At 42.0% G+C, this 12,100-nt stretch overlaps 1 protein-coding gene across 3 annotated transcripts in view; it reads left to right on the top strand.

The window, feature by feature from the left end:
• Positions 1 to 12,100, top strand: part of LOC110493849 (matrilin-4) — a 42,800-nt gene that overhangs the window by 7,048 nt on the left and 23,652 nt on the right. The window contains exons 2-6 of one of the 3 annotated variants that reach the window (XM_036949843.1): positions 2,444 to 2,575; positions 2,821 to 2,996; positions 3,242 to 3,632; positions 7,024 to 7,146; positions 7,888 to 8,010. In XM_036949843.1, coding sequence (XP_036805738.1) covers positions 2,503 to 2,575; positions 2,821 to 2,996; positions 3,242 to 3,632; positions 7,024 to 7,146; positions 7,888 to 8,010 — 886 coding nt within the window. In that variant the 5' untranslated portion in view covers positions 2,444 to 2,502. The remainder of the gene's footprint in view (positions 1 to 2,443; positions 2,576 to 2,820; positions 2,997 to 3,241; positions 3,633 to 7,023; positions 7,147 to 7,887; positions 8,011 to 12,100) is intronic. The other 2 variants (XM_021568364.2, XM_021568365.2) reach the window with 2 other exon arrangements.

The following is a 12,100-nucleotide window of genomic DNA, read 5'->3' as shown; positions in this document are numbered from 1 at the left end:
ATTTGTCAGAGGACAAACCATTCACAGAGACAAACTGATATCTTTCCGACAGATAAGATCTAAACCAGGCCAGATCTTGTCCGTGTAGACCAATTTGGGTTTCCAATCTCTCCAAAAGAATGTGGTGATCGATGGTATCAAAAGCAGCACTAAGGTCTAGGAGCATATGGACAGATGCAGAGCCTCGGTCTGATGTGATTAAAAGGTAATTTACCACCTTCACAAGTGCAGTCTCAGTGCTATGATGGGATCTAAAACCAGACTGAAGCATTTTGTATACATTGTTTGTCTTCAGGCTGTGCAACTGCCTTTTCAAATTTTTTTTGAGAGGAATGGAAGATTCGATATAGGCCGATAGTTTATATTTTCTGGGTCAAGGTTTGGCTTTTTCAAGAGAGGCTTTATTACTGCCACTTTTAGTGAGTTTGGTACACATCCAGTGGATAGAGAGCCGTTTATTATGTTCAACATAGGTGGGCCAAGCACAGGAAGCAACTCTTTCAGTAGTTTAGTTGGAATAGGGTCCAATATGCAGCTTGAAGGTTTAGAGGCCATGATTATTTTCATCATTCTGTCAAGAGATATAGTACTAAAACACTTGAGTGTCTCTCTTGATCCTAGGTCCTGGTAGAGTTGTGCAGCTTTGAAGGAATACGCAGATTTAAAGAGGAGTCCGTAATTTGCTTTCTAATAATCATTATCTTTTCCTCAAAGAAGTTCATGAATTTATTACTGCTGAAGTGAAAGCCATCCTCTCTTGGGGAATGCTGCTTTTTAGTTAGCTTTCAACAGTATCAAAAGGGAATTTAGGATTGTTCTTATTTTCCTCAATTAAGTTGGAAAAATAGGATGATCGAGCAGCAGTAAGGGCTCTTCGATACTGCACGGTACTGTCTTTCCAAGCTAGTCGGAAGACTTCCAGTTTGGTGTGGCGCCATTTCCTTTCCAATTTTCTGGAAGCTTGCTTCAGAGCTCGGGCATTTTCTGTATACCAGGGAGCTAGTTTCTCATGAGAAATGTTTTTAGTTTTTAGGGGTGCAACTACATCTATGGTATTGCGCAAGGTTAAATTGAGTTCCTCAGTTAGGTGGTTAACTGATTTTTGTCCTCTGGCGTCCTTGGGTAGACAGAGGGAGTCTGGAAGGACATCAAGGAAGCTTTGTGTTGTCTGTGAATTTATAGGACCACTTTTGGTTGGGGATTATTTGTTGCAATTGCAAACGTAATAAAATGGTGGTCCGATAGTCCAGGATTATGAAGAAAAACATTAAGATCCACAACATTTATTCCATGGGACAAAACTAGGTCCAGAGTATGACTGTGACAGTGAGTAGGTCCAGAGACATGTTGGACAAAACCCACTGAGTCGATGATGGCTCCGAAAGCCTTTTGGAGTGGGCCTGTGGACTACCCTCTGTAGAGCCTTGTGGTCGGAGGCCGAGCAGTTGCCATACCAGGCAGTGATGCAACCATGCTCTCGATTGTGCAGCTGTAGAACTTTTTGAGGATCTGAGGTCCCATGACAAATCATTTCAGTCTCCTGTGGGGGAATAGGCTTTGTCGTACTCTGTCGGGTCCTCTTCACGACTGTCAATTGGTGACAGATTTTTGTGGAAACATTCTACATTTCGTGCAAATATTCAGCACCTCATCTGTAGCCAAATAAACTGCATGCTTTCTCGACAAGTCGTAGTGGGAGGACCACACAACATATCATCAAGTTTAATCGATATGATGGTTAAATCAATATTTGTGCATAAAAGCATTTCCACCAACATTTCTCGCATAATTAATTTTACCGACACAAAAAGATCCCACCTTGTCTAGCGTCTTTTTGTTTTGTTGACATTTGAAAAAATTAAGAGTAGGATGGAAACCTGATTACTTTCCATCTCACTTTATTTTGCTGTATCCCTCTTTTCTTTATATCAATCTCTTGCTATCTATGAACTTAGTATGTTGGCTTTGACATCCATTTTCATATCAGAGAGCTTGCCGGCTCATGTCAATTGGCATTGGTTTAATGTTTCCTTCACTCAAACTTCACTGCCAAGTAGGAAAAGCACATGGCACATTTGTCTTTGATGTGATGTCTGTCTACGCTCTCTGAAGAAGTTGTTCCCATTAGGCATTCACAAATTGACCAAAATGAGGCCAATGAATGACTACTATTCAAGGTACAATTATCTGAGCGATAACAATACATTTCACCTGGACACCTCTCTCAGGACTGAAGAAGAGAAGTTTATTTTATAATGCTTGTTTTGAATTGACAGCATGCCTTTCGCACATTAGTCCTGTGTGCAGCCGTCTATTAGGATAGGAATTACTCCTCTGTACCTCCGCCATCTGATTGGTGTCAAGGTTTTTGTCGCAGGAATGTGCTGGTGGTAAAGTACTCTCGATGACCTGTTTTGTTCTGTGTTCTCTCGTTGCGGTGCAGTGTGAAGCCTGCCTAAACTCAGCACCGAGAGGTCCGGCTCCCAGACCAGCACCCTGAACATGAGACAGCTGTGTGTCTGTGTGTCTGTCCTGCTAGCCTTGGCCACCATGGCTGTGGCTAGGCCTAAAGAAGGTTAGCCGAGTCCAACTGTGAAGTAATAAAAAGGCCATGAATGGATTGCAGTTCAGCCCACATTCAATTGCTTCTTGCATTTTTATATTTTATTCCAAGAATACATCGAAATGAGAACTGGCGTTGCAAGGAAGTTAATGAAATTAATACAAAACTACTGTTTAATTGTCTGCTTATGCCGTAGCTAATGTGATATTCATGATTTCCCACTCTGGCTTCACACATTCTCACTTCGCCTAAACCAGGACCGGAGCAGAAGTGCAAGTCTGGCCCAGTGGACCTCATGTTCATTATTGACAGCTCTCGAAGTGTGCGGCCCCACGAGTTTGAGTCCATGCGCAAGTTCATGATTGACATCATCCACACGCTGGACATGGAGGCGAATGCCACCCGAGTGGGCGTGGTGCAGTACTCCAGCCAGGTCCACAACCTCTTATCAACTTCACAATTTATCCTTTTGTTTATACACATTAGTGAAGAACTATGCTTGGAAAGGGAAGATCATTCTTGATGAATTCTTAGCTTGGCTTCCCTTTCCAGTTGTAGTTCTTGTAAAGGCTAAATACCACTGGTGAAGACTCAGTTGCACCTAAATAGAGATAGCTAGACATGCAAACCCTGCATATGAAGAGGTGACTGATGCTTTGCATATTTCTATGACTCTAGGTCCAGAACGAATTCTCTCTCAAGACCCATAGCAAGCTGCAGGGCATGGTGAAAGGCATCAATGAGATCGTCCCCCTGGCGCAGGGCACCATGACGGGCCTGGCCATCAAGTACGTCATGAACCATGCCTTCACGGCAGCCGAGGGCGACCGACCCAAGGTGCCCAATGTGGCCGTCATCGTAACGGACGGGCGGCCCCAGGACCGCGTGGCGGAGGTAGCAGCCGAGGCTCGAGACAAGGGAATCGAGATCTATGCGGTGGGCGTTGCTCGGGCGGATATGACCTCGCTGCGTGCTATGGCGTCGCCGCCCATCGAGGACCATGTCTTCCTGGTGGAGTCTTTTGACCTGATCTACCAGTTTGGCCTGCAGTTCCAGGACAAGCTCTGCGGTGGGTTGGGTCGATAAGTGATATTATCGAATTATTGTCAAAAGTTTGGACACACCTACTCATTCAAGGGTTTTTCTTTATTTTTTACTATTTTCTACATTGTAGAAAAATTGCGAAAAAATCAAAACCATGAAATAAATCAAAATATATTTTAGATTTTAGATTCTTCAAAGCAGCCACCCTTTAGCTTGATGACAGCTTTGCACACTCTTGGCATTCTCTCAACCAGCTTCATGAGGAATGCTTTTCCAACAGTCTTGAAGGCTCTCCCACATGCTGGGCATTTGTTGGCTGCGTTTCCTTCACTCAACAGTCAAACTCATCCCAAACCATCTAAATTGGGTTGAGCTCGGGTGATTGTGGAGGCCAGGTCATCTGATGCAGCACTCCATCACTCTCCTTCTTGGTCAAATAGCCCTTACACAGCCTGGAGGGGTGTTGGATCATTGTCCTGTTGAAAAACAAATGATACTAAGTCCAAACCAGACGGAATGGCGTATCGCTGCAGAATGCTGTAGTAGCCATGCTGGTTAAGTGTGCCTTGCATTCTAAATAAATCACAGACAGTGTCACCAGCAAAGCACCCCCACGCCATCACACCTTCTCCGCCATGCTTCACGGTGGGAACCACATATGCGGAGATCATCCGTTCATCTACTCTGCATCTCACAAAGACACGGTGGTTGGAATAAAAAATCTCAAATTTGGACTCATTAGATCAAAGGACAAATTTTCCATTGCTCGTGTTTCTTGGCCCAAACAAGTATCTTCTTCTTCTTGGTGTTCCTTAGTATTGGTTTTATTGCAGCAATTCGACCATGAAGGCCTGATTCACGCGGTCTCCTCTGATCAGTTGATGTTGAGATGTGTCTGTTACTTGAACTCTGAAGAATTAATTTGGGCTGCAATATGAGGTGAGCTGTTCTTGCAATAATATAGACTTAGCCCTATTTGGTAAAAGACCATCTTCTGTATACCACCCCTACCTTGTCACAACACATCTGATTGGCTCAAACACATTAAGATGGAAAGAAATTCCACAAGGCACACCTGTTAATTTAAATGCATTCCAGGTGACTACCTCCTGAAGCTGGTTGGGAAAATGCCAATAGTGTGCAATGCTGTCGCAAAGGGTGGCTACTTTGAAGAATCTGAAATATAAAATATATTTTGATTTGTTTAAAAAAAATTATATTACGACATGATTCCATGTGTTGTTTTGATGTCTTCACTATTATTCTATAATGTAGAAAATAGTAAAAAAATAAAATAAACCTTGAATGAGTAGGTGTGACCAAACTTTTGACTGGTACTGTGTATGTTCAGCGATAAGTGCAATATAAGCAATTATCAACATTACTCAGTTTCCATGATAAATCAAAGTTATTGTTCCAACCATAGTATCCAACTTTACAAATCCCACTTTATGGTTGCTGAAGTGTGTCAAGATCGCCAGTGTCCACAAAGGTTTGTATTCGTACTTGAGTCTTTCAAAGCTTGTAAAATGTTCCCGAGTGGCGCAGCAGTCTAAGGCATTGCATCTCAGTGCTAGAGGCGTCACTACAGACCCTGGTTCGAATCCAGGCTGTATCACAACTGGCCGTGATTGGGAGTCTCATAGGGCGGTGCACAATTGACCCAGCGTTGTTAGGGTTTGTATGGGGTAGGCCATCATTGTAAATAAGATTTTGTTCTTTATTTAACTAGGTAAGTCAGTTATGGTTAAATAAAAAATATACTCAAGTCAGAATAAAGCTCTGTGGGATTTTTAGCTCTTGCTATTAGTTGCATCCTTGGCAGCACAATATCAAGCATCTAATTCTCACAAGAGCATCACTAGCTTTTGGGAACTTTCCTTATACAGTGGGGCAAAAAAGTATTTAATCAGCCACCAATTGTGCAAGTTCTCCCACTTAAAAAGATGAGAGTCCTGTAATTTTCATCACATTGGATTTTTAATGAATTCATTTGCAAATTATGGTGGAAAATAAGTATTTGGTCAATAACAAAAGTTTATCTCAATACTTTGTCATTGCCAACAAAGGGTATATAACAGAGGTTAAATGTTTTCTGTAAGTCTTCACAAGGTTTTCACACACTGTTGCTGGTATTTTGGCCCATTCCTCCATGCAGATCTCCTCTAGAGCAGTGATGTTTTGGGGCTGTTGCTGGGCAACACGGACTTTCAACTCCAAACTCCAAAGATTTTCTATGGGGTTGAGATCTGGAGACTGGCTAGGCCACTCCAGGACCTTGAAATGCTTCTTACGAAGCCACTCCTTCATTCACTCAATCTCACGATACATGGCCCCATTCATTCTTTCCTTTACACGGATCAGTGGTCCTGGCCCCTTTGTAGAAAAACAGCCCCAAAGCATGATGTTTCCACCCCCATGTTTCACAGTAGGTATGGTGTTCTTTGGATGCAACTCAGCATTCTTTGTCCTCCAAACACGACGAGTTGAGTTTTTACCAAAAAGTTATATTTTGGTTTCATCTGACCATATGACATTCTCCCAATCTTCTTCTGGATCATCCAAATGCTCTCTAGCAAACTTCAGACGGGCCTGGACATATACTGGCTTAATTAAGCAAGGGCACATGTCTGGCACTGCAGGATTTGAGTCCCTGGCGGCGTAGTGTGTTACTGATGGTAGGCGTTGTTGCTTTGGTCCCAGCTCTCTGCAGGTCATTCACTAGGTCCCCCCGTGTGGTTCTGGGATTTTTGCTCACCGTTCTTGTGATCATTTTGACCCCAAGGGGTGAGATCTTGCGTGGAGCCCCAGATTGAGGGAGATTATCAGTGGTCTTGTATGGTTTCCATTTCCTAATAATTCTTCCCACAGTTGATTTCTTCAAACCAAGCTGCTTACCTATTGCAGGTTCAGTCTTCCCAGCCTGGTGCAGGTCTACAATTTTGTTTCTGGTGTCCTTTGACAGCTCTTTGGTCTTGGCCATAGTGGAGTTTGGAGTGTGACTGTTTGAGGTTGTGGACAGGTGTCTTTTATACTGATAACAAGTTCGAACAGGTGCCATTAATACAGGTAACGAGTGGAGGACAGAGGAGCCTCTTAAATAAGAAGTTACAGGTCTGTGAGAGCCAGAGATCTTGCTTGTTTGTAGGTGACCAAATACTTATTTTCCACCATAATTTGCAAAGAAATTCATTAAAAATCCTACAATGTGATTTTCTGGATTTTTTCTCTCTCATTTTGTCTGTCATAGTTGAGGTGTACCTATGATGAAAATTACAGGACTCTCATCTTTTTAAGAGGGAGAACTTGCACAATTGGTGGCTGACTAAATACTTTTTTGCCCCACTGTATTTCCTAATGCCAATATGATGAGAGTGATTAAATGTTGAATTGTTGCTTGTCTGCTGGGGTTCCAGGGATGGATCTGTGCCTGGAGTCTGACCATGGCTGTGAGCACCTCTGTGAGAGCTCCCCTCGTTCTTTCCACTGCCTGTGTCTGCCAGGGTACACTCTCAACGAGGATGGCAATACCTGTAAAGGTATAGGCTGTCAATGGGGCTAGCAATGAGCCAACTTAATCATTTTGTATTATTATTAATTAACTATACACTGAAAATACCTAATATTGAGTTGCACTCCTCCCACACACACACACTTTTGCCCTCAGAACAGCCTACATTTTGGGAGGCATAGACTCTACAAGGTGTCAAGTGTTCCACAGGGATTCTGGCCTATGTTGACTCCAATGCTTCTCACAGTTGAGTCAAGTTGGCTGGATATCCTTTGGGTGGTGGACCATTCTTCATACACGCAGGAAACTGTTGAGCAACCCAGCAGCATTGCAGTTCTTGACACAAACCAGTGCGCCTGGCACCTCCCTGTTCAATTGCACTTAAATATTTTGTCTTGCCCATTCACCCTTTGAAAGGCACACATACTCAATCCATGTCTCAATTGTCTCAAGACTTAAAAATCCTTCTTTAACCTGTCTCCTCCCCTTCAGCTTCAATGTTTGAAGTGGATTTAACAAGTGACATCAATAAGGTATCAGACTGACCAGGTGAAAGCTATGTCATGGAAAGAGCAGGTGTTCTTAATATTTTGTATACTCAGTATATATGTCAGTCAAGTGCATGTAACTGGGTAAGCTGTAACTGGGTCTGGTTCTTGTATATATCAATGGGAAATTATCAATGTGAGCATGTAGGATAGGTCAAGTTAAGTTTCAGCAGTTACTAACTTAACAGCAACCGTGATTTTTGTCTCTTTGTATGATACAGCCATAGACCCGTGTGCTGGGGGGAAGCATGACTGTGAGCAGATCTGTATCCCCTCCCCTGGAGCTTTCACCTGCGGCTGCAACACCGGCTACACCCTCAACGACGACAAGAAGACCTGCACAAGTTAGCGACGCCATCGGCAGGCCAAACAATACAATGCACTAAAAGCAACATCCTGATGGAGATACAGTGCCTTGCGAAAGTATTCGGCCCCCTTGAACTTTGCGACCTTTTGCCACATTTCAGGCTTCAAACATAAAGATATAAAACTGTTTTTTTTTGTGAAGAATCAACAACAAGTGGGACACAATCATGAAGTGGAACGACATTTATTGGATATTTCAAACTTTTTTAACAAATCAAAAACTGAAAAATTGGGCGTGCTAAATTATTCAGCCCCTTTACTTTCAGTGCAGCAAACTCTCTCCAGAAGTTCAGTGAGGATCTCTGAATGATCCAATGTTGACCTAAATGACTAATGATGATAAATACAATCCACCTGTGTGTAATCAAGTCTCCGTATAAATGCACCTGCACTGTGATAGTCTCAGAGGTCCGTTAAAAGCGCATCATAAAGAACAAGGAACACACCAGGCAGGTCCGAGATACTGTTGTGAAGAAGTTTAAAGCCGGATTTGGATACAAAAAGATTTCCCAAGCTTTAAACATCCCAAGGAGCACTGTGCAAGCGATAATATTGAAATGGAAGGAGTATCAGACCCCTGCAAATCTACCAAGACCTGGCCGTCCCTCTAAACTTTCAGCTCATACAAGGAGAAGACTGATCAGAGATGCAGCCAAGAGGCCTATGATCACTCTGGATGAACTGCAGAGATCTACAGCTGAGGTGGGAGACTCTGTCCATAGGACAACAATCAGTCGTATATTGCACAAATCTGGCCTTTATGGAAGAGTGGCAAGAAGAAAGCCATTTCTTAAAGATATCCATAAAAAGTGTGGTTTAAAGTTTGCCACAAGCCACCTGGGAGACACACCAAACATTTGGAAGAAGGTGCTCTGGTCAGATGAAACCAAAATTGATATTTTTGGCAACAATGCAAAACGTTATGTTTGGCGTAAAAGCAACACAGCTCATCACCCTGAACACAGCATCCCCACTGTCAAACATGGTGGTGGCAGCATCATGGTTTGGGCCTGTTTTTCTTCAGCAGGGACAGGGAAGATGGTTAAAATTGATGGGAAGATGGATGGAGCCAAATACAGGACCATTCTGGAAGAAAACCTGATGGAGTCTGCAAAAGACCTGAGACTGGGACGGAGATTTGTCTTCCAACAAGACAATGATCCAAAACATAAAGCAAAATCTACAATGGAATGGTTCAAAAATAAACATATCCAGGTGTTAGAATGGCCAAGTCAAAGTCCAGACCTGAATCCAATCGAGAATCTGTGGAAAGAACTGAAAACTGCTGTTCACAAATGCTCTCCATCCAACCTCACTGAGCTCGAGCTGTTTTGCAAGGAGGAATGGGAAAAAATTTCAGTCTCTCGATGTGCAAAACTGATAGAGACATACCCCAAGTGACTTACAGCTGTAATCGCAGCAAAAGGTGGCGCTACAAAGTATTAACTTAAGGGGGCTGAATAATTTTGCACGCCCAATTTTTCAGTTTTTGATTTGTTAAAAAAGTTTGAAATATCCAATAAATGTCGTTCCACTTCATGATTGTGTCCCACTTGTTGTTGATTCTTCACAAAAAAAAATACAGTTTTATATCTTTATGTTTGAAGCCTGAAATGTGGCAAAAGGTCGCAAAGTTCAAGGGGGCCGAATACTTTCGCAAGGCACTGTATATAGACCAAAATATACATACATGCATTCACACTCAGGCTGGCCCCCGCCCACACACACACACGCATGCACACACTCTCACACACACACTCTCTCTCTCTCTCTCACACACACACACACACACACACACACACACACACACACACACACACACACACACACACTTAAAACACTCAGAGAAGATATTACAGACATTTCATCAGCTTTCACTAGGTACTGTAGGATGCAAGTTATGTGTTTACAACCGAGTGAGGACTGAAAGTTAGGAGGTGTCTTGTTTCAGCTCAGGCTCTAGAGAACCATAAGTCAATGTTCCTGGCTACAGCTTTTCTGTGTTGCAATGCAAAAGATGCACCTTGCTGAGAAAGAAAGCTGTGAGCTTAGATTTAATAGGATGTTATAGACCTCCATCTGCAAAAGAAGAATCTCTGGATTCTCTGGCTAAACTACAGCGTGGTTGTGGGGGGGGGAAATGAAATGGTTCTCATGGGCGATTTTAAACTGGGACTGGTTATATCCAAACTCCGAGACCACAAGAGGACTGTGCAAAACATTGCATTTTACTTAATTGATAAATGCAGTCACAAGACCCAATCCAAAATACATCTCCAAGTCAATACTTATTGATGTTATTCTAAATAACAATCCACATAAGTACTTGGCCGTTGGTATTTTCCCTAATGATTTAAGAGATTATTGTGCAGTTGCTTGCATTAGAGACCCTAAAATCCCTAAAGTGCCCCCTCGGTACATGGTCAAACAACATTTTAAGGAGTTCTGTAAGCAGGCATTCCTGCATGAAATTTACGCATGCAACTGGGATAGGATTGCTGTTTTTGCCAGACAGAGGAGGCATTCTCCTATTTTCATTCCATGTTTTTTAGTATCTGTGATAAACATGCCCCTCTCAAAAAGTACTGGGTAAGAGGTAGAGACAATCCCTTGTTTACAGAGGAATTATCTGATTTGATCCAAAAACAAAATACACAAATGGGCTAAAGCCAAAAAGGCTGAATGGCAGTTATTCAGGGCACTGAGAAACAAGTGCACCTTGTTAATACGGAAATGCAAATCTAACTTCTATTACGAATCTACCAAGGCAAACCTCAATAACCCGACAAAAATTATGGAAAACCATTAAGTGACAGACAAGAATCAACTGCTTGATATTTTTTATGAGCATGTTGCTAAGCCTGGGCATTCATTTGATAATGAACTCCATCCTAACATCTCAAATGAGGCTGTGAATGAAACTGCCGCCTGCCGGCCTACGGTTCATCCATTTCATTATACCGAGATTGAGTTTTCAAAAGTTGTAAAGGCACTCAAATCTATTGATAGCTGGAATTTGATCGTTATTTAAAAAACATTTGCTGCCCCTCTCACTCATTAACATCTTTCATTGGTGAATAATACGATTCCAAAAGTCTGGAACGCACTTTTACATAAGGTTGGAGATCCGTCCCAGTTGGATAACTATCGTCCCATATCAAAGCTGTCTGCACTGGAAAAGGTTTTTGACAACCTGGTGAACTGACAGTTGAAAGACTTTCTTTATAAGTTCTCAATATCAGTCGGTTTTAGAGCCAAGCATAGTACCATTACTGCGGTAAATGTGATATTCTAGATGCTCAGGACAAGAAACATCACTGTTTCACTTTTTATTGAATTATCAAAGGCTTTCGACACTGTTGACCTCGCCCTGCTGTTTAGACAAAAAAATTGGTTTAAGTGTTGAAGAGTTGGATTGGTTCTAACACTACTTTTGTGGCAGAAAAGGGTTTAGCACAGCAGGGAATGAAATCAACGTTTCGAAGGTTTACGAAAGGAGTTCCCCAGGGCTCAATTTTAGGTCTGATCTTTTTTAACACTGTATATAACTTATATATGGAAGACTGTTGACTTTGCAAATCTCCATCTGTATGCTGATGACACTATTTATTCTAGCACATGTAATATTGAGAAGGCTTTTCAGGATAGTTGGCTTTTGATGCTGTTCAAAAGCAACTTTCCGAATTGAAACTGGTGCTTAATGCAAGGCAAACTAAACATATGATTTTCTCTTCTCTGAAAGTAGATAGGAGTCACTTGAAGAGTTTAACTCTAAAAGGCCAGCAAATTAATAGGGTCACCTCCTATACATTTCTTGGGATTTGGTTAGATGAAAGCTGAATTTTAAACAGCACATTCATATGCTGAAGAAACTGTGTTTCACATTCTTAAAAAATGTGTTTTTTATTTTAGGAACAAGTCTTATTTTTCAATGTCAGTCAGAAAGGATCTTGTTCAAAGCACTTTTAAATCAGTGGTGGATTATGGTGATGTTGTCTATCTGCAGGTCTCAGCAAGTACCTTAAACCAGTTAAATGTAATTAAAGATGGGTTGCACCAACAGTGTTA

The sequence above is a fragment of the Oncorhynchus mykiss genome, chromosome 17 (genome assembly GCF_013265735.2).
Source record: "Oncorhynchus mykiss isolate Arlee chromosome 17, USDA_OmykA_1.1, whole genome shotgun sequence".
NCBI lineage: Eukaryota > Metazoa > Chordata > Actinopteri > Salmoniformes > Salmonidae > Oncorhynchus > Oncorhynchus mykiss.
This window is presented reverse-complemented; position numbering and strand designations above follow the sequence as displayed.